This window comes from Astyanax mexicanus, chromosome 20 (genome assembly GCF_023375975.1).
Source record: "Astyanax mexicanus isolate ESR-SI-001 chromosome 20, AstMex3_surface, whole genome shotgun sequence".
Taxonomy (NCBI): Eukaryota; Metazoa; Chordata; class Actinopteri; order Characiformes; family Acestrorhamphidae; genus Astyanax; species Astyanax mexicanus.
Window position 1 is genome coordinate 39,473,424 of NC_064427.1, and position 23,522 is coordinate 39,496,945.

The window sequence follows — 23,522 nt, forward strand, 5'->3', positions numbered from 1 at the left end:
AAAATATATATTTCAATAACATCTCACCTCCCCAAACACCCAAACATCACACAACTATATTCACATTAATATTGGCATGTTGAACAACTAAGAATTAAACCAAAATAGTTCCATATGTGTTCAATAATATAAGAAACTTGTGGTCCTATAACAGAGAAATAAAGAAGGAACAAAAAGTTAGAATATTACCTGTTGCTAAATTATTGTGCAGGTGTAATTCTATATAAAATATTGCAGTACTTAAAATATTAATCATAACACTTCATAAGCTAAATCATACATATCTCTTTTACACTGTCCTGCTAAAAACAGCAAGCAACAGGCCAGTGTAAATCAGTTTTTAGACCATTTTAGATGATCATGGAATTGATGTTAGTCTGTTTGGTTATCCCAATATTGGATCATTTCATGATGAAAACCACAATAAAAAAAATCAACGCAAACTCTTTTACTTTTTATATTACTCAACGTGTAATAATTTCTTTATTAACTCTGTTAACTTTATTTGAATGTATGTCTTATATATGGCTTTAAAAATGCAAGTATTCAATAAGTAAAAGAAAGCAATTACATTACTGTAATAAAGTTATCCTTTGGATTTGTTACAGTTTCATTTTCTTTTACAGGTAATCAGTAATCTATAACGGAATACATTTTTAAAGTGACCCTTCCAACACTGCATATCAGATAGCTTTTGACCGAAACACTATTAATTCATAAGTAAAGCAGTAAATTAAATAAATGCAGTAAGAAATTATCACGAGTAGAACCTTTCAACACATTTCCAAAATATTATTAGTAAACTGTAAGAGTTACTACAGTAAGAAGACTGTAAAATACATTTGTGTGCATTACACATTTCTGTAAGAGCGAATGGTGTCCCATTAACAGCATCTTAATTTTTCTCTTTCTTCTCTTGTTTAGGTGTCTTCTCCGACTCTGGTTGTGGCTCCAGCTCTGTGGGGTTGTCCTCCTCTTGTATGGCTTTTGCGGTCTGCTTCCCTGCACCCTTCAGTACAGCCTTCAGGCCAAAGTTGTCTATGTTGAAGGCTGTGACGCCCACATTGAACACTGATTGGACAGCAGTGTCTGTAGCCTGGCTGGCCTGATCCCCATACCTTAATCACATACAACCAAGAGCAGGTGAGAGAAGCTACGGCTTAGAACAGCTGCAGTTAGTGGGAGTTAGTAAACAGTCTAGAAATGGTAGGATAGGGTAATGTTTTGTGTTATTTCTTCATAAATTAAATGTTATGGGCTAACACTAGCATAACCAGCTGAACTGCACAGCTAGTCTCTTTGCTAATCAACATAGTGAGAAGAGTTTTTCTACAGCTGATGGATATTTTTGAGTCTATGATAACCTAATATGAGTCTACATTATTTATTTACTCATACAGTTACGTGCCTTTACATATATACAACCCTGTAAAAAAAATAAGAAACAACTTCAGTTTTTAAATCAGTTTCCCTGATTTTGCTATTTATAGGTTTGAGTAAAATTAACATTTTTCATTAACATTTTTCCTAAATTCCAAATAAATTTATTGTCATTTAGAGCATTTATTTGCAGAAAATGAGAAATGGCTGAAATAACAAAAAAGATGCAGAGCTTTCAGACTTTATATAATGCAAAGAAAACAAGTTCATATTGATAAATTCAGAAATCAATATTTGGTGGAATAATCCTGTTTTTTAATCACAGTTTTTCTTCATGCATCTTTAGGCATCATGTTCTCCTCCACCAATCTTACACACTGCTTTTGGATAACTTTATGCTGCTTTACTCTTTCTTTGCTTTCTCTCTCTGTTTTGTATCTCTTTTCTGTTCTGATCTGTCTATGTGCATTTGGTCTTGTATTTTAGTTAAGCCAGTCTTGTTTATTTGTTTTGCATTTAGCCGTCTTTGATTTTGATTTAACTTTTGTTTGCTCTTTTCTATTTAAATAAATCGTATTTACCTGTGCTTACGTGACTCTCTACACCCGTGACACATACATAAAGCTAGGCATGGGCTAATGGAGCACTGAGCTGTGGAAAAGTGGAACTGTGTTCTTGGAATGATGGCACATCATTTAGTACTTTTGGGAGGAGTTGGGAGGTTGAGAAAGACAGAGCAAACACATCATTACTATTTAATATCTGTGTTTATTGAAAACCAGGGTAACTAAACACACACTTGTCAGGTTGTAATCCTTTAATGGTTAAATATACTGCATGATAAGACACTTGAGGCCAGAGAATGTTGATTAGGGTAATGGGTCTAAGTGTTTTTTTTTATTTAGTGTTATTACTTTAAACCAGTTACATGTTGCTAGAGGGCTCCAAGATGCTTTCTAGACCCCTAAATCTGAAAAGCAAGATGAAATAAAAAGAAATAAAGGAAGGAAGACAAATAAAGAATAGATTAATCCGTATCCCCAAGCAGTGTAAGAGAGGCAAGCGCATTGTGTGAAGCAGCAGTCTTTAAAAGGACAGAAAAAAGAATAAAGGAAGACAGATCTTTTGAGAAAAATGGTGCTAATAGCAGCATCTTAAAGCAGAAGCAAGAAAAGAAAAGGAAAAACACCTACTTGTGCTTCACAGTCTGCACCGTCTCAGAGCTGGCGCTTTTACCGACTGTCTTCGCCGCCGTCTCCAGACCTGACCATATGGTTGACAAACCTAAAATGTATAGAAACAATATACGTATCTGTATAGACATACTGGGACATGTACTAGATGCTTGAAAAAAAGTAAAGCAAAGATGATGTACAGTTGCAAAAAAAAAGTATGTGAACCCTTTGGGATTATACTTGAATTTCTGCATAAATTGGTCATTAAATGTGTTCTGGTCTTAATCTAAGTCACAACAATAGACAAACAAAGTCTGCTTAAACTAAAACCACACAAAATTATGTTTGCATGGTTTTATTAAACATAAAATGTTAAACTTCACAGTACAGGGTGGAAAAATTATGTGAACCTGTCACGTCTGGTGCTGTTAGCTCCTCTGTCCCTTCCACACCCAGCTCTAACGGAGGTTCTCAGGTCAACAACTACACTACCCAGAATGCACCACCCGCTGACATCATGCACTCACCTGGTCACGTGACACCTCACCTGCTTCCTCCAGGAAGTCCCGAATACTGATTACTGGCACTATAAAAGAGCACGCCACACAAACACCCACGCCGCGTATTGTAGGTTCTCCTCTTTACAAAGCGTTTCTATATCTCTTGTCTCAGTTTATCTTGTGTATGACCTCGCCTTTGTTTTCTCAACGCCGATTATTGCCTTTGCCTCTGATACTGGATTGCTTGTGTATTACCTGGACTGTGTTTTCACTACCGCCTCTTGGATTACCTCTGACATTGGATCTCTCGTGTATGAACTCTGGACTGTTTCTCGTTTATGGTGTGGTTTTGTCTACATTGCTCTGGTTTCTGGTTATTACCCATTTTCTGTATCAACCACGTATTACATCTGTTTATTTTTATAACAAACGTATTGTTTTATCAGTATCTGCACGTGTCTGCAATTCTGTGCTCACCATGACAGAACCCCTAGGTTAATAACTTTTCTAAGAGCTAATTGGTGGCAGGATGTGATGAGATTGAATGTGTTGGTTAAAGATGTCCTGCTCTATAAAACACACACCAGATTGGAGTTTGCTGTTCTTAAGAAGTATTGCTTGATGAATCATGCCTCACACAAAATATCAAGCTCCCAGAAGACCTACGTTCAAGAATTGTTGACTTGCATGAAGCTGGAAAGGGTTACAAAAGTATCTCTAAAAGTCTTGATGTTCATGTGTCCACGGTAAAACAGACGCTCTACAAATGGAGAAAGTTCAGCACTGTTGCTGCTAATCTCCCTAGACATGGTAAAGTCCTGTAAAGATGACTGTAAGAGCACAGCGCAGAATGATCAATGAGGTGAGGAAGAATCAAAAGCACAGCACACCATCATCAAAACCTCATCCCAACTGTGAAACATGGTGGAGGGGGCATCAGGGGGCTGCTTTGCTTTTCTGCCTCAGGGCCTGGACGGATTGCCGTTATCAACAGAAAAATGAATTCTCAAGTTTAACAAGACATTTTGCAGGAAAACTGAAGCTCAACAGAGGATGGATGATGCAACAGGACAACGACCCAAAACATAGCAGTAAATCAACAACCGAACGACTTCAACAGAAGAAAATACGCCTTCTGGGGTGGCCCAGTCAGAGTCCTGACTTCAACCCAATTTAGATGCTGTGGCATCATGACCTCAAGAGAGAGATTCACACCAGATATCCCATAATATTATAGCTGAACTGAAACAGTTTAGTGAAGAGGAATGATCCAGAATTCCTCCTGACCGTTCTGCAGGTCTGATCTGCAGCTACAGGAAACCATTGGTTGAGTTTTTTGCTGCCAAAGGAGGATCAACCAGTTATTAAATACAAAGATTCTCATACTTTTTACACCCCTCACTGTGAATATTAACATGTTGTGTTCAATAAAATCATGCAAACATATCATTTTGTGTGTGGTATTAGTTTAAACAGACTGTGTTTGTCTATTGTTGTGACTTAGATGAAGATCAGAACACATTTAATGACCAATTTATGCAGAAATCCAAGTATAATCCCAAAGGGTTCACATACTTTTTCTTGCAACTGTATTTAGATGCACATAGATATTCAGATATTAAAAGATAGACCTTTTAGGCTACTTGCTGCCACCGCTTTGGCTCCACCCATGTTGGCGCAGGCTTCTTTATTTGTCTTAAAGGATTCTGGGATGAGTTTGCTGCTATGCTTTTTGACGTGAGGAGTCAGCTCCTTGCCCACAAGTTCAACCACAGAGGAGAGGCCACCAACTGCAACATCATAAACAATTAAACCAAAAGATGATTTTTTTTTAAAACATATAAAATTAAGAGAACACAGGTAACCTACAGCTCAAAAAGTAGTGAAATCATGGTCAATGTGTTTTTTTTCAACAAGAATTTACAAAAACTCTTTAATGTCAAAATGAAATCAGATTTCTAGCATCTGTATTAAGTGTTCAAGTAGTGTTCATGTCCTATATCACAGTGTGTATAGGTTTTAATCAGGATTGTACATCCTGACACTGCAGTTTTACTCAATTCCTCTTTTAAACCTGCCTAAGCGCTGTCTTGTCGTATTTGGATTAGGTGTAAACAGCCCCTTTTAGGTTGAGCCACAAATTCTCTATTGGACTGAGGTCTGGGATTTAACTCTATTTCTGTGTAGCTATCGCTGTATGCTTCGGATAATAAAATATTTATTTTCCTACGCCGTAGTTTCCATGCAGACAGGTTTAGAAGGTTGAAAATGATGATTAGCACTATATTACCATACACTCTAAGAAATATAAGTACAGATTTGTACTTAAAAGAGTATAAAGCTTGTCGCTGGGGCTGTACCTTATATTGAGGTACAAAAAAGTACCTTTCAGTGAAAGTCCTTTTTTGTACCCATGGTTTTTGTGCCAATAAGGATTTTAAAGAGTATAAACATTATCATCAACTGAATATGGCTCAAAAACTTGATGATCCAAAATTGTCTGGCTTTTAAATAAAAAATGTGCAATTAAATTATATATATTGTTTATCAGTACAGTGATACAGAATACTGAATGTACCTTTTGGCTGCAGATTAAATGGTACAATTTTGTACTTATTGCTGTTTGGAATGACTTTGTACTTCAGAGGGAACAAATCTGACCCTGTAAAGACCAATATTATACCATTGAGGGTACGATTATGAAGAGTGTACCTTTGAGTACAAAAAAGTACTCATATCGTACCTCTGTTTTTTAGAGTGTAGGTTAATATGTAGTTTCAATGTTTTATGGACACATTTTTTCTTCATAACAAGCTTTAAAAAGATTGCTAGTAGTTTGTCTCATTAGCTAGCTACCTTTCCACCCTAGCTACCCAACTTCCCCGTTCCACCTTAAATGGGGCAACAGGTGCAACTACTCAAAGCTAATTTCAGCTCCCCATCACAGAGGAATAAAGGAATGGACAACAATAATTCATTTCTGCATCTCAACACTTTTTGAAAGTTAACTAGTTACCAGCAACTAGTTTAATGAACTTCAGCTCTCCACTGCAATCACATCAGCCTGGGAGGGTATCAGACACTTAAAGGGTTGTCCCAGTTCTTAGGGGGAGGATTTCAAGTGGCAGGGCCAAGGTGTGAACTGGGATTGGGCCTAACACACTCTCAGTAAAGCTCTTCAGGAAATCAATTATCTCTTTGAGTTGACTCAAGTCAAGGAATCAGTCAAGGAAAACATTGAAGTGAAGCAGTAGTCAACCTAATTCAGCTCTGGAGTTAATTGTGCGGTTTAGTAGGTGTGTGTTTGAGTAAGAAAACTGCATGAAATGCTGCATGAAAAGTCAGAGCCTGTTTATATTGTCTGGGTGAACAACAGTGTTTTATTCATGATCAATAATATGCAATATAGACCGTTTCAATGAGGAAAACAATAACAAAGCTCCTGCGCACGTCTGTTCCTTCGACGCTTCCGGTGGCGCTATTTTCAACTATACAGCTGTCAAAATGAGAGCGCATATTTCGCAAATCTCCCGAAAACAGAGCAAACATACGATCAGAAATTAGTAAAAAGTGATCAAACCTCTTTTCCTGACCTTTTGATAAGGATTTAAGAGGGAAGTTTTTTTCCTCTGATTTAAAACGCTTGCCAGAGGTGATCTACCCAGATGTGAATCACTACCTTGTTGAAACGGAGGCAGTGAAAGCGTGCCTCAGTTTGGACGCATATAATAACTTTCTCAGTGGAAAAGTTGTGAATATTTGTTCCTGTAGTAGAGAAGCATCACTATAGTGTATGGTGAGGTTGGAGCAAGTCAAACGCTGTCCAGCACGTACTCTGCATGATTTATAAATAAGAAGGAGGGAGGAGTTGTGAGCGGACACTGTTACTGCAGGGCAGGTCAGCAGTGTGAAAAACCAAAGCAGGCGTGTTTACTATGGAGGACCAAAAATGACATAAGTATAAATAAATAAATGTTTAATAAATAAATGAATAAATAAATAAATAAATGTTGACATAAATTAATGCACATATAAATGAATAAATAAATATAAAAATAAGAAATGTATTTATTAATTAATTTATTTACCTATACAATTATTTGTGCACGTATTTATTTATTTATATATATATTTATTTATTTATACATTTATATGTGCGTTTATATATATATATTTATTAATTTCAACATTCATTTATTTATTCATTTATTTGTTTACATATTTATACATTTATATGTGTATTTATTTATACTTATGTCATTTTTGGTCCTCCATAGTTTACTTGTTTAAAGAACAATTTGACCTGATTTTTAATGTTTGTGACTCTCAGATTAGGTGAAGTTTGCATTCTTGTTAAATTAAAAAGTTATGTCCACTGTTTTGAACGCTGTTTACCGCTGAACGGAAGTGTCCTAGGAACAGCGACGTCACTTCCTACGCTCATGAATATTCATCTGAAACGGTCTATATGCTATATTTATTTCATGTAAAACAGCTTACCCAAAAAATTACTGACTTTGGCCGCGCCCCCTGTGGCCTGCTTGGCTACCTGCAGACCCCTGGTGACCCTGGGGTTGACCTCCGCCGGTGTTTCCTCCGGGGTCATGTGTTCACGCAGTTTCGTGGCTCCTTTCGAAATGGCTTTTCCTGTGGCCTCTGCTCCCTGCACAAGTCCTCGACTGAGCCACGAAGCCCCTTAACATGACATATGCAAACAATTATTAGATATTATCATCAGAAACACTTAAAGAATTCTGCAAGATAATGTATGACAGTGATATAATAATAATTATTATTATAGACGTTATTTTTTTGTGAGAAAATACAATTTTTCAATAGGGTAGAGCACATCCAAATTTAAAGAAGGAACACCTCCTGCTGGTGTGGTTTAGTACATGCATGTGGGTTATTATGGAAGCAGACACTGCCCTCTGCTGATAAAAAAATTAAAGTATTTTCAGAATGTTTTATGTCCTGCACAAGTGTTTCCAGCTCCACACTTACACCACATTTCAGCTCAAGGTAATGATCTCGGTATTGGCAGTACAGGAAAGTTAGAGCTAAAAATGATCATGTGCATCCTGCATTTTTATTAACACAATTTACTCCAGAGCAGGTATTATTAGGGTAGTGGGTCATTTTTAGCACTGCAGTGACACTGGCATGGTGGTGGTATGATAGTGTGTTGTGTTGTGCTGGTATAAGTGGATCAGATGCAGCAGTGCTGCTTGAGTTTTTAAACAAACACCTCAGTGTCACTACTGGACTGAGAATATCTCACCAACAAGAAATATTGGTACCACTTTAAAATAAGACTAACTTTATAAAGGGTTTATAAATGGTTTATAATTAGTATATTAATGGTTACTAATTAGTTTGTAAATGCCTCAAAAAACATCATTAATAATCAGTTATAACACATACATAGAAAGGGCAACAATGACATGTTGTTTGTCAAATAGTGAACCCACAGCCGTCTATATTGTTACCCTTTCTATGCATATGATTTTTAAGGCATTTACAACCTTATTAGTATCCGTTAATAAACTAACTGTGAATCATTTATAAACCCTTTATAAAGGTAGTCTTATTTTAAAGTGGTACCGAAATATCCAGCCAACAGTGTCCTGTGGGAAGCGTCCCATGATCACTGATGATGATGAAAGACTAGAGCTTCTGTCTCTGACTGCACATCTATAAGGTGGATTAATTGAGTAGAAGTGTCTAATAGAGAGGAGGACAGTGAGTGGACACAGTGTTTAAAAACTCCAGCAGCACTGCTGTGACTGATCCACTTGTACCAACACAACACACACAAACGCCTAATAAACCACCACCATTTCTATCAGAGTTACAGCAGTGCTAAGAATGATCCACAACCCAATAACTACAGTTATTTAGCCCCATTACTGATCACATTCTCCAACACCTGTCTTTTAGAAGCTGATACTCAAAAGGTGGTGAAATCTAAAATTAGCCAAGGGTGAAGAACACTGATTTTGCAATATTTGCTGCTACTCTCAAAAACTATAACTCTCTACCTCAGTAACTGCTGTGATTATATATGTTCTATATGTTACAGTATGTTACACATCTCTGCACCTTATCCTCACTATACACTTTATTATACCGTATCAGTACTGCACTGTCCTGTCTTTAAATTGTCTCGTCTTTTGTATTTATTGTATTTATTGTTATTTAGTGTTATAGTTTTATGCTGCACTGTCGTCACTCCTGCACTTTATGTTGTCTATTGCTTGTTGCTTGTTGCACCATGGTTCCAGAGGAACGTAATTTCACTACACTGTGTACCTGTACTCAGATATACTGACAATAAAAGCCTCTTGACTTGACTTGACTTGACTGACTAACTCCCAGAACTTTTATGGTTGTCTGTGTGAAGCCAGGGCTGGAAACTGAAATTGCTAAATAAAGCAACATGTCATCATAAAGAGGAGAAGACTTTTCCAGCTCTTGCCCTTAATCTCTTAATAAAAGAAGTACAGAGACTTTGTAGTCAGTTTGTTTCTTCATATGAAGGTTGTTATAATGAGCAAACAGATGAATAATCACAGCCCTGGGGACAAAGATCATTTGCTGGCATTACAAGCGATTGCTCATTAAACAAAGACAGAGAACAATAAAAAAAATAAAAATGGCATCATAACTTTACTAGGTGTTTATTTCCAGCACCGGCTAGTTGCTCTATGAAGATTACATACATAGAGAAGAGGGCCAGTGAGGTGATACACCCAGGGAGAGTCAATGTGCTAATGTGTGATGGCATTCAAGCTACTTTTTTTCTAGTTTTAAGTATTTTTAAGCCTTTTACACAATAAAAAAAGTATATTATTATATAGTAAGTATATATATCCTCTTGAGACCCTGCGTCCTCATATGGGTACGTTACGTGACTTCTCTGCATCATGACACTTTCTGTACCATCTAGTGGTCAAATGCCAACATTACACTCAATTAAAACATTAAAATAAACTAAATAAAATGATTTGTCCCCATTTGAGGACATTGAGGACATTTTTGCAGAATTTACTTTTTGTACAAAGACAAAGTTATTTTTTTATGAATAAATGAATGAAATGATTCTGTACTCAGAACGTTTCTCTGTAGATTGATTGAGCAATTCCATTTGTCTTGTTTATAATAATTGCTGTGTGCTGTTGTTTTTCTGTGATCAAGTTTTTATTGAAAGTTTTATAGATAATAGATCAGTAACAATATAGTGCATTACAAAAACGGACAATGTTTTTCTATCTCTTTTAAATCCCCTCCACCTTACCCACACCCATCCCTCCCCACCTGTTTGCTGTTGGTTTTCTATTTTACTCTGATAAAAACGTTCATACAGTGAGGAACAGCAGCAGGAGCTCCTCAGATAAAGTATATATATATATTCGTATTTTAAAATAATATATAGATGTTTTCTATTCACGGACACACCTGCCAGAATGCCCTGTGACATCTTCTCACTCCATTCAGGCAAGACCTTCTCCTCTTTTGCTTGTTCTAGGTCTGTCTCATCTGCAGAATCGTTGAGAGCCTTTTCACTCAGGTTAACGGTGTCCATCCTTGTAGGTTCATCTGATTCAACATCTTCAGGCTTCAGTGGAGTGAAAATCATATCATTTGACAACAGTATGCAAAACCATTCATGCAGAAAATGGATGTTCTATGGGGTCTTGTGAAATACAGTGCCTATAGAAAATCTTCACTTTTCAGTCTTATAACCTGAAACAAATGAATTTTCTCCAGTTTTATTTACATACTTTGCCATACAACATTTAAGCGATGAGAATTTTTTTTTTTTGTAAAATAACAGGGTTAGGAAAGTCATCAGTCCCCTGATTCAGTACTTTGAAGAGCCACCTTTTGCTTTAATTTCAGCCATTAGTTTTGCACAACTGGACTGGGGAATATTTGGGGAATACTTGCTCATTCTTGCGGAATTGTTCGAGTTTTCTGATAACTGGCAACACACTTTATAGATTTTCTATCAGATTTAGGTCAGGGCTTTGAAGACTTGGCCATTTGTTTTTTTGGCAGTGTGTTTACTTGGAAGCATCCATTTTACCTTCAACCCTGACCAATTGCCTATAGATCCTGGGCTGTTTACTCAGCCAAACCAGGTATTTTACTTAAATATAATATAAAATATTTATAATAAAATAATAATATATAAATATAAAATATAATATTAAAAAATATATATAATATGTTTATCAGATATTTTAAACGTGTAATTTTCTCTTTAAAGGAAGAGGGTTATAATTTGTGTACATACACCTGGAAAAAATAGACATCATTTTTGTCATTTTCTCAGTATAATTTGACAAAAGGTAAGGATTTTGATAGGGTATAAAGATTTTCTTTAGGCACTGTATGTTCCTTAAAGCTGAAAATATGCTGAACAGTCAACAATTTGCCTCCGAACATAACCATCCTAAAATTTTGTAGTGGGAATTAGACATTAGAGAGTTTAGAGCACCTACATTTAAATAAAATTATAGATATTTGACATCACTTTGATACGATATAACTGAAATTATATGTTATATCATGATATTGATATATTGTCCCTGCACACAGAGAATTTTTATCTCTGTGTGGAAGAAAATATTTTTAAAACAGGATTTTCACAAAATCCAGATACGTGTGGATGGGGCCCAGAGCAGCAAACTGGGACACAGACTCAAAATTCAAAATGATTCAAAATTAGATTTTTGGCTGAACCTTCACTTTAAGGAGCCAAAATATTTCCACAACATGATAATTCTTCCTCTTTTCTCATATCCCTTGTAAAAAAGTTGTGTATTTAAATATAATAATAGTGTACTTGAACTATATGCGCAATAATTCAAGTATACTTTTACTACTTATACTTACATTTTACCTACTTAATCTGCATTTCAGTCTACTTTGAAAAAGTATACTTTATTTGGCTGTGCTGATTTTATACTGGTGATGTACTCAGTAAAAATATATTACATTACATTACATTACATTTGGCAGACGCTTTTGTCCAAAGCGACTTACAATAATGAAGTACAATGTAAAATAAGTTTAAAGGAAAAACATCTTTGGATAGGGATAAAAGGAGGACAAAGGGGAATAATAGGATAGAGGAGTGAAGGAGGGGGAGAAGGAAATGAGGTTAGAAGTAGTTTGTGTGTTAGAGGTGTTAGGAGAGTAAGTGCTCTTTGAAGAGCTCTGTCTTCAGGAGTTTATTAAAGATAGCGAGAGATTCTCCTGATCTGGTAGTAGAAGGTAGTTAGTTAGAGGTGTTAGGAGAGTAAGTGCTCTTTGAAGAGCTCTGTCTTCAGGAGTTTATTAAAGATAGTGAGAGATTCTCCTGATCTGGTAGTAGAAGGTAGTTAGTTAGAGGTGTTAGGAGAGTAAGTGCTCTTTGAAGAGCTCTGTCTTCAGGAGTTTATTAAAGATAGTGAGAGATTCTCCTGATCTGGTAGTGGAAGGTAGTTTGTTCCACCATTGGGGAACTCTGTATGAGAACAGTCTGGATTGCTTTGTGTGAATGTTTGTTTGGCAAAGCGAGGCGACGTTCATTGGAGGAGCGCAGCGGCCGGGAGGTGGCGTAAGTCTTCAGGAGTGAGTGCAGGTAGGAAGGAGCTGTTCTGTCATCACCTTGTAGGCGATTGTAAGAGTTTTGAATTTGATGCGAGCATCAACTGGTAGCCAGTGGAGCTCAATGAGCAGCGGGGTGACATGTGCCCGTTTTGGCTGGTTGAAGACCAGACGTGCTGCTGCGTTCTGGATCATTTGGAGTGGTTTTACTACACAGGCCGGGAGGTCAGTTAGCAGGGCATTGCAGTAGTCGAGGCGTGAGATGACGACCGCTTGCACCAGGAGTTGGGTGGCCTGTTGCGTCAGGAACGGTCTAATTTTTCGGATGTTATAGAGCGCAAAGCAGCAGGACCGAGCAACTGAGGCCACATGGTGCGTGAAGGAGAGCTGGTCATCAACCAGAACAACCAGGTTCCTAGCAACCTTTGTCGGTGAGAGAGAGAGAGAGAGAGTCGATACTTATAGAGAAGTTGTGTTGAAAAGATGGTTTTGCTGGTATAACCAGAAGTTCAGTCTTTGAGAGATTTAATTGAAGGTGATGCTCCTTCATCCATGAGGATATGTCAGAGAGACACTGCGAAATCCGTGGAGAGATTGAGTGATCATCTGGTGAGAACGACAGGTATAGCTGGGTGTCGTCAGCAAAGCAATGGTAGGAAAATCCGTGTGAGTGGATAACCTGACCAAGAGAGGTGGTGTATATGGAGAAGAGAAGGGGTCCCAGTACCGAACCTTGGGGAACCCCAGTGGATAGGGAGTGGGCTGAGGACAGCTGCCCTTGCCACGACACCTTGAACGAGCGCCCAGTGAGGTATGATCTGAACCATGACAGCACATTGTCTGCGATCCCCATGTTTGAGAGTATAGTTAGGAGGAAGTCATGGTTGACTGTGTCAAATGCGGCCGAGAGGTCCAGCAGAATGAGCACTGAGGACTGACCTGCAGCTCTGGCAGTTTTCAACACTGAAAAATATATGCTTGATATTATTTTATGAAACTGTGCTTTTTATGATAAAACTAAATGAGTCTAAAGGAGTCAATATTTCTGCAATAAAACTCTACTGATAGTGATAATGAACTTGTATGTGTTAAATTTATACTTAAAAACTTTACTTTAGTTACTTTAGAGTCGGTAAAAGAATTAAAAAAAAAACTTGTAGCAATGAGATATATTGCTTTTGTTTTCCCCATTTTTTATACACTCCTCAAAATTAATGTGATGTTAAATCTATATTTTAATCAAATTTCTAATAGATATTTAATGTACAGTCAGACAGCTCACACAAATATACTTAAATTATATTAAATAGTGAAGAACATAACATACGACTAGTATACTCAATATGAATTTAGTACAAATTTATATCATTTTAATTACAAATAAGTAGTAATTAAGTACAAATTATTGCTTCCAAAATAACATAACTTAAGTACAGACCTATTTCAGCATAATTTAAGTATACTTCTTTTTCACAGGGGATCCCTCTAAAAGGTCACTCTTTAACCTATTTGTGAGGCACATAAAAGAGCTTCACAGTCAATTTAATGGGGACAATACAGGACTATTGTTATAGAGCTATTGTTATAATGGCACATCATGCACCTCCCACAGTTTTAATTAGGCTTAAAGGTCATAATCATTGTTAAATCTCTGTATTTCTGGTCCAGGTTACCTGTACTCTGAGCTGCGTAAGAACTGAAAGGTGTTCCTGGAAGAGAGCTCTGTCCGCTGCAGGCAGCTCTGGGGACAGCACCACGCCGACGCAGGACCCCGGCACTGTTGCTGTGGTATCAGGGAATGTGAACACACCAGTGTTGCTAAGCAGGACAGGCGAGTCAGGAAACAGTGGGTAGAGCCAATCACACACCTGCAAACACAACAGAATAATGACAGCCAACATGTTTTACATACTTTCCATGCATTAACATTTTAAACACACCTCTATGACAAAACACTGTCTCACACGTCATATTTATAACCCATTTATATACAGTCATATGAAAAAGTTTGGGCACCCCTATTAATCTTAATCATTTTTAGTTGTAAATATTTGGGTGTTTGCAACAGTCATTTCAGTTTTATATATCTAATAACTGATGGACACAGTAATATTTCAGGATTGAAATTTGGTTTATTGTACTAAATAAACAAAAGTATGGGCCCCCTTATCATTTTATTGATTTGAATACTCCTAATTACTTTTTACTGACTTACTGAAGCACAAAATTGGTTTGGTAACCTCATCCTCATTGAGCTTTGAACTTCATAGCCAGGTGTATCCAATCATGAGAAAAGGTATTTAAGGTGGCCAATTGCAAGTTGTTTTCCTGTTTGAGTCAAGAGTGGCATCATGGGCTCATCAAAACAACTCTCAAATGATCTAAAAACTAAGATTGTTCAACATAGTTGTTCAGGGGAAGATACAAAAAGTTGTCTCAGAGATTTAACCTGTCAGTTTCCACTGTGAGGAACATAGTAAGGAGATGGAAGAGCACAGGGACAGTTCTTGTTAAGCCCAGAAGTGGCAGGCCAAGAAAAATATCAGAAAGGCAGAGAAGAAGAATGGTGAGAACAGTCAAGGACAATCCACAGACCACCTCCAAGAGCTGCAGCATCATCTTGCTGCAGATGGAGTCACTGTGCATCGCTCAACAATACAGCGCACTTTACACAAGGAGAAGCTGTATGGGAGAGTGATGCGAAAGAAGCCATTTCTGCAAGCACGCCACAAACAGAGTCGGCTGAGGTGTGCTTTTGTGCTTTTGACACCATCTGCAGCAGGATTATGTAAAAAAAAATGTTTCATATGACTGTAATAACTATAACCCTTTAACTCTCTGGACCTGTACAGGAGGTTTGTTTCACCACAACTGAACCATCGCTATTTTTACATAAAACAGCTTTCATACTAAAATTACTGACTTTTTATTAAAAAAAAAAAAAAGGATCCATTGTTAGGTAAATAATGTGTTGTAAAAATGTGCCGGTACTTTCTGTTAATTAAAGGAGAGTTCTCTGACATGCTGAACTCAGAGAGCACATTTCTGTAGAGCAGGGCGGTCATTCAGCAGACTAGGCTTTGTCCCAGGGGGCTAAAGTGGGACAAAGAGGTGCTGGTTGCCACACACTCTTTTATTTTTTAAGCTTCTGGTGTGTGCGCACACATTTGTGGGTGTATGAGTCGAGTTTTTTTCGTGAATGTGGTTTGAATATGTGTGGCCATATTTGTATATGTGTGTATATGTGTATGCTGGTACATGTAGCGTGGGTGTATGTATTTGTACGCACATGTGTGTGTGTGTGTGTGTGTGTGCCCTGGATCAGGCCCCTGTGCTGCAGTGGCAGTGGACAGCTGGCCTTCAAAAGGGAAATGTGCCAATCAAGCAGTGTTGTCTGCCAGAGTCACTCGGAGGGATGTGAGCTGACAGGAGTACCAGCAATACAGAGCAGTGAGCAGCAGGGATGCAACGGTTCTCTGTATTTTATCGAACCGTTCGGTTCGGCCTGTTCGGTTCTATACACCCGGAAGAACCGTGATATTTCGGTGCACGCACTAACAGAGCGAACGAACGCTCTCAGTAATGCACAGCCCCGCAGTAAATCAGCACTGTAGGATAGCAGACTCGGTCACATGGCTGGGGGAGGGGCTCCGTCTCCACCCCAGAACCCCACCCTCCGTCCAACCGCTGTTTTTTTCCTTTTTACAGAGAAAAAACTCTTTAATTTGAGTTTGCTAATTCCCTGTTTTCAGAAAACAAAAAATTGAGTTTATCCAGCTGTCTCTGGCTGGTTCTGGTGACAAAACTTGAATGGGGACACACAAAGTTTAGACTAGTAGGAGAGGCAGAGAACTTAGAGTACGAGCGAGAAGAGAGAGGAGAAATACAGCATTTTTAAACTCTTCTATCAGCCGTATTTAGCGTTATATTGACTGTATGTTACACGAGGTAGCGCAGCAGTCGGCGGGGCTGTGTCCCGCGCAAGGGAGCACCATGCTCGACTGTGTCCCGCATGATGGAGCACCACGGTCAGTGCGATGGAGTGCCGCGTTTTGGCTTCAGGGTTAAGGTAAAAACACAGTCAGCAGATAAAGCACAGTGTGATATCAGTTTAGTATTTTCTTAAAATATGTGCTGGCTGACAATATTTGTTGGTTGAGTTGGGTAAGAATAAGTGTTCCTTTTTTATAATAAATGTTGTGATTTTAATTCATCTGTTCCTTTTTTCTGTTTAATATTGGCTCTGCAAGTGTGAGTAGGAGCACCTTGTTGATTTAAAACAGAAAGGGATAAAAACGTGCTGCATGTTGGAGCTAGATAATATTAATATATATCGAAACTGAACCGAAACCGTGGCTCAAGAACTGTGATACGAACCGAACCGTGTCCACACTGTACCGCTGCATGCCTAGTGAGCAACATCTGGAACAGAAAGTAGCCTTTAAACACCAGCAACCGCCTTTCACTCTTAACCTGATTTCCACACATTTCCAACAAAAAGCACTTTGTTGAATGTACTTTACTCAATTACTTAATGTGCAGAGGGAAGAGCCTGGCCCAGTCTAACAAGATTAATAATTTTCCATTAATAATTATATTAATTAATAATTTCTACTGTCTACTTTTTACTACTATAAATTTATTCTAATATATATATATATATATATTTGGTGAAGAGTGGATAAGAGCTCTGGTCAAGAAAACCACTGCTCACTAGCACTATAAAATTTGCATATTGAAAGTAAAAGCTAAAATACACTCATGAACAGGCAGAACAGGCCTTTCAACATACAATTAAAAAGGGAGCTGAACAAACAGTCTCACTCCAAAAGCCAAAGGCTAAATAAGTATTGAAGCAAGCTCGAGAAATGGAAACTGAAGTCTGCCCTACCAAAAAAAAAGCTTTCAGCTCTTTCTCGATCCATCCCTCTTTCCAGCGGTTTCTCTATGTGCCTTTCAAATTGAGCAACATGTGAGACTTTACACATTTAATGAAAATAATTTTTTTTTTTGACAATTTCCAGACACCAGATCAAACCATGTGGCAAATACTAAACATTTTACAGGAGAATCAATGTCCTGGAATAATCTAAATCTTTTTTTGTTGGGGGCCAGAAGGAGAAATATATTTGAAGTCACGGGCCACAGACTCTATAATAAAACAAATAATGAAATATACCACTTTAAATAATACATTTTCCTGATTATTTCATTTACAGACCATTTTACTTGACTTACTATCTTTATCTATCTTTGACAGTGTTGTGTAAACTAAGATTTTTCAAATTGATGTTTCATTTCATGATGTCTTTTAATATTAAACTCTTTAATTACGGCAACTTTTAGACTGTTTGGCCCGTTTTTCTGCGCTAGAAATGCGCACTCTCTCCGCTTTTAGACTCTTTGGCCCGTTTTTCTGCGCTATAAATGCGCACTCTCTCCACTTCTAGACTCTTTGGCCCATTTTTCTGCGCTACAACTGAACACTCTCTCCGCTTTTAGACTCTTTGGCCCGTTTCTGACACCTAGCATTCAAACTTTGAATCTCACATTATAAAAACCTCTAAAATACCTCGCGGGCCGCTCCAAGAAAGGAAGCCGGTTGCAAATGGCCCGCGGGCCGTAGTAAAACTTATTTGCTGGGATCATAAACAAATCATTCATAGTGATCAGATATGAAATATTATTCGCACATTGTTGCAAAACTCACAGCACATTATTCAGGGCTTGCCAATTCAGCTGTAACAGTCTTCAGGCACTTCATATGTTTAAATAGTGATAAAACTTAAAAACTAATAAAGACCTAAGTAGGGAAGCTCTGATCATTACTTTTTATGGCTGATTCCGATTTCTGCTGATCTTTTTTTTATTTTTAATTGACCAATTATATGAATAAACATATGTAACTTAAACTCTAATTGTATTACCCAAAGACACAATAAAAGTTATTTTCTTCTTAATTGACCAAATCAACAAAAATTATTACATAATCACACAAGAGCTATACAGAACATAAGAGTCAACTACCACACAGATCTGTTAAGGTAATAAAATGGTTAATTGCTAATGGCTGCTTGTTTAGGACAATATATGGCTTATTCTAACTGTTTACCCTAAATTTTGGGTCTATTAAAAACTTGTAAAACAATGTCTAATGTGTCAGATGCTGTATTTTCAACCACTTTGTCATACCTTCCCGTAAGGGGGCTTTATGTGCAATAAATGGTTTATGTGCAATGAAAGGATGTGCGTCACACCTGTCTCTCCCACATTTAGCTCTACCTGCGATCTCCAGGCTCTGGACTACGATACCCAGAATGCATTATACACTGACAGCACTCGCTCACACAATCACACAATGACACTGCACATGGCCCTACCAGGATGTCAATCACCTGAATATTGATTTCACCTGTTCACCACTACATATACATCTTCACTCTGCTCCTTGCAGAGGTTTGTTTGGTTTATTCACTTTACAAAGCATTATCCATTTCCTGTGGTGTATTTTTTCTACCTTAATTTTCGCCTACTCTCTGATATTGCCTTGCCGTGTTTGACCCATGGACCATTTCTGATTATTGGTATGTTTAACGGTGCATTTACACTGCTCCATCACGAAAACGCACAGCAATGGATCCCATTCATTTTCAATGGGAAGTGCCGCCTCCGTCAGACGCAGTCGCGCGGTGCATCATGGGTCCGATGCGTCAAGAGTGGGGGATATGATGCAATAAAAAGATGAGCCGAGCTGAACTTTATGCAAATGAATCCGTCCAACGCGATGCGTCCATCCAATCAGAGAGCAGGTGTTTGCCTGATACGTGTCTGCAGCGTAGAGAGAAGCTTCAGGCTTTCCTGCCTCATATATTAAAACCCTGCTGATTTACAAGGACTATTGATATATTAAAGTAGATTCTATGTTTCGATTTGAAAACAGTATTGATTGTGAAAAACTCACATTTGATTTTCGATTAATAGTTTAGTAGTAATAGTAAAGAGTGGTGTCAGAGAGTGGTTCATTAAAAGTCTTGACAAATTTCCTAAACCTTAATTTTAAAAAGTTGCAAAATGTCCAAATCTTGTCCACGGATTTAGAATTTATAGAAAATTAAATTAAATGAATTGTTCCCCATTACTGTGAACAACTTTTGTTTTTCTAAAAAGGAAAAGTTCATAATAAATCACTCTGCATGCTTTTGATATAATGTTCAAAACTTTACTTATAAAAATAGAAAAATGCTCTCACCTGTAAGTAAGCCGGAGGATGTCTGCAGTCACTGCTGTCCCGATTCTGCTTGCTGTTTAAGAAGATACGGAGATATCCCGGATATAAAGGAGTGCTGACCTGGCCATCGGCCGTCACAAAGAATATCTGCACCCCGTGTGGCAGAAACAAGAGATCCTCGCCACTCTCTGTCAAACTCTGTTGGCGGGGACCCTGATTTGGTCTTGGAGAAAGTGAGAGGTGCCCGTCTGTGGGCTGAGGGGTGTATGCTGGGGGCAGCTCACTGGGTACATCTGAGGCTGTGTTTGGGGAGGTTGGCAGATAAGGAACACCTCCAGAAGCTGTGGGGGACAGCCTCCTGTTAGCATGGGGCCTCTTAGCACTGGCAGGTCTACAAGGCTCCAGGAGGAACGACAGGTTTGGATAAAGCGCCTGGGCCCCTGTGGCCCCTGGGCCTGTGGTGGTCTCCAGCACAGCCAGCCGAGTGGTGATGTTGCTGAGGCTCTCGTTCATCTTCAGCTGCAACTGGCGAGCAGATTCCCAGACAGCTCCCACACACCGTTCACCAGTGGTGCGCACCTCCAGACCCTGGAGGAGGTGGCGGCGGCCCAGACGATACAGCACCACAGCTCGGCCTTTGTTCCCCGATTCATCCTCCCTCAGTCCCATGCTGAGGCATTCATACGCTTTCTCATAGTGGTTCTTGATGAGCTGCAGCTCAGCGGGCTCAAGAGCTTCCATTTCTGCCTTCAGAGCTCAGAGCTTCCAGGGTGGCAACCTAGAGCAATTGTTGATAGGAAAGCGACATGCATAAGAAAGTGTTTACATAGACATCCTGTCATGATGTCATACTGTGAATGAGCTGACACTATACTGAACTCATTTATTTTTAAAGTAAGATCCTCTCACGGGGCGTCGAGTGGTCCAGTGATCTAAAGCGCTGCCACTATGAGCGGGAGGTCGCAGGTTTGAATCCCGCTCATGCAGCTTTACCATCAAGCTGCCGGCGCTCAGAGGGAGCACAATTGGCCCTGCTCCCTCCGAGTGGGTACAGTAGATGGCGCTCTCTCCCCACATCACTCCTAGGGTGATGTCTGCAGCACAGGGCTTCTGTGAGCTGATTTAATTTAGTTTAGTTATTTACTTTTATTGATATTTATTGTAACATGTATTTTGCTTTAAACACAGTGTTCATTAATGTTCTTTCAACATTATGTTTTAGTAAGGGCTCTCAACATATACACGTTAATGCGGGCAGTTAATCTGGAAACTTTAATTGTTTCGTTTTTTACCCAAACTAATCATGTGCCAAAATCGACAGACTGGTGATGCATTAGCAGTTTTATTTAGTTATATAACAGAGCAATGCTTACTGTTGATTTCAGAAGGTAGATTAACTTTTATTTATGCTGAACTTTATGCTTTCTCTTTCTTTCTCTCTCTTTCTTTCGCTCTCTCACACTCTGGTGATCATGCACGCCCAAACACTCAAACCCAAACACTTTTCCTCTGCTTTTATTTTCTCCATTACAATATTCTAGTTTTAAACTCTTAGAGATTATGATACAGTAAAAAAAAATTATCTAGTCTGACAACTGTAAACCACAGTACACCATTACTACTGTCCCCATCCCAAACATACAGTTATGTTACAGCATTTAATGGAGAACTTCAGGCTACTTTGAGCCTGGATAAGGGTGAAAAATGAGATTTATCAGGGCAAATTATGCCCCATGTCACCCAGTCTTTTTACACCGGAGTTCTCCTTTAAAAAAATAATTATGATTGTATGCATATTTAGTCATAAAATATTGTTGTGATTTATAAAATAATTATTAATGTGCACCAATAAAACAAAGCTAAGTGTTTCTAATACCCATTATCAAAAGCTTAGTCTTTAAAAAAGCAACAATGTAATTAAATCATGATTAAACACACGGAATCCTATTGTGATTAATTTGATTATTATTTAATAGATCCTTTAAACAATCAAATTCCCAATCGCTAATTGTGTTTAGAAGTTCCTTGCTTTTGGCTGAAATTCAAAGGTGATCGGGCCTTTTCTAGGTAGCCCCTAAAGGTATTAAAGGTGTATTTATTTATTTTTTTACGTAGAAAGTGTTAACGTTAGCTAAAACATTCCCCACTGAAATAAAGTAGTTACCATTAGCTAACCTAGCTAGTTAATCACATTACACTGTGGAACATATGCCAGTTTAAACTATAGCTTGCTAGCTACCATTATTTGGTGCTCACGACTTAGTATGTGGTGCTCACGACTTAGTAAGTCGTGCTCACCACTTAGTATGTGGTGCTCACGACTTAGTAAGTCATGCTCAGGACTTAGTATGTGGTGCTCACAACTTAGTAAATAGTGCTCACCACTTTCTATGTAAAAAAAAATAAAATACACCACCTCCCTTTAGGGGCTTTTTTTTTAAAGGAATGAACCACAGTGGATTTTTTTTAAATCCAACTTAAAAACATATCTAATCTCTCAGGCATTTGTGTCCTGAGTGGTTTATGCTGTTAGAAGTCTGTTTTGTCTTGGTCAACTCTGTCCTGTCATCAGGTTTCTTTTTATGATTGTTTTTATTGTTAGTATTTTTACTGTTTCTATGTCCAGTTTTCTGAGTTGTTTTGAATTGGGTTTGTGTTATTTGATCTCATTGTACAGCACTTTGGTCGGCACTCGTTGTCTTTTAAAATGTGCAACATAAATAAAGTTGACTTGATTTGACTGGATTGACACCACTAGTTTTAATTGAAAAATCCAAGAAACAGGTTTTAAAAAGTGAACTAAACTATATAAAATACAAAAGCGTTGATGCACATTAAGCTGACAGCATTGTTGTACGACAACAAAAAGTGTTTCGAAGTGTAAAATCAGCATTGTTTCTATTTATAGACACAACAGTGAGTGGACGTCATGTTAACTGGTTCTACCTGACAGACGAGCTTAAGTTAAGTATGTTAGACTGATCTCTGGCTTATTTTTACATCTTCTGTTAAAAACACAGTTTAGTATTTAGCATCAGGTGCAGTTAATCCTTTTCTCTAATTTATACACACACACACACCCCTGCGCCAACCCAGCCCCGTACCAACACCGCACAACAGTAAAAATATCACTTTTAACAGACTCAAAACTACTACCAATAACTTTACAAAACTCTTCACTGTACTGAAACCTCATAGCCTTACCCCGTGCTGTAGGAGATAAAACAAAACTTACTCTTTAGAAAACTCCTCAGCTCTGTTTTATCTCCCATCCGTCCGCGCGCGCCTCGCTTTCAGATGACTAATGAAGTTTGAGCCGCACGTGCGGCATCAGGAGCCGCAGAGCGGCCGCGTGAGGGCGCCACCCAATCACTGCCCACTTACAGCTAATGCTTAGGGAAAACCATGAGCAGGTGTAACAAGGAACAGGTGCATCACCTTTAATTCCTTTAATTAGAAACAAGCAGAGGTGGAAAAAGTACTTAAAAATTGTAAGTAAGTAAAAGTACGTTTACTTTGATAAAATTCTACTCAAGTACAAGTACTCAAATTAAAATGTACTTTGTCAATTTAACATACTTTTAATTATTTGATGTAAAAAAGTAAAAATCATAAATTAACTCGTTTTTAATGAACTATTAC

The 23,522-nt window shown here is 38.1% G+C and overlaps 1 protein-coding gene across 4 annotated transcripts; it reads right to left on the reverse strand.

Moving 5' to 3' along the window:
* Positions 1 to 452: 452 nt before the first annotated feature.
* sparta (spartin a) lies at positions 453 to 23,217 on the reverse strand. Of its 4 annotated transcripts, none has more exons than XM_022681482.2 (8): positions 23,116 to 23,217; positions 19,902 to 20,658; positions 14,326 to 14,520; positions 10,514 to 10,673; positions 7,556 to 7,750; positions 4,687 to 4,845; positions 2,574 to 2,664; positions 454 to 1,118 (listed from the first exon to the last, which is right to left on the reverse strand). In XM_022681482.2, the coding sequence occupies exons 2-8, from the start codon at positions 20,619 to 20,621 to the stop codon at positions 896 to 898; spliced, it is 1,743 nt and encodes a 580-aa protein (XP_022537203.2). In that variant the 5' UTR covers positions 20,622 to 20,658; positions 23,116 to 23,217; the 3' UTR covers positions 454 to 895. The 4 variants fall into 4 exon arrangements, with proteins under 4 accessions (XP_049324898.1, XP_022537203.2, XP_049324895.1 ...); XM_049468938.1 differs by having other exon boundaries at positions 23,085 to 23,180; XM_049468940.1 differs by lacking the exon at positions 454 to 1,118 and adding an exon at positions 2,129 to 2,350.
* Between the last annotated feature and the right edge of the window lie 305 nt (positions 23,218 to 23,522).

What these genes read in the sequence shown, in the direction of transcription:
- sparta (XM_049468941.1), bottom strand. Translation starts at nt 20,621, where the DNA reads ATGGAAGCTCTTGAGCCCGCTGAGCTGCAGCTCATCAAGAACCACTAT. An exon ending in ATCCTCCGGCTTACTTACAG is followed by an intron (nt 14,521 to 19,901) that starts GTGAGAGCATTT and finishes TTGTGTTTGCAG; the next exon opens with GTGTGTGATTGGCTCTACCC. An exon ending in GTGCAGACTGTGAAGCACAA is followed by an intron (nt 1,119 to 2,573) that starts GTAGGTGTTTTT and finishes TATGTGATTAAG; the next exon opens with GTATGGGGATCAGGCCAGCC.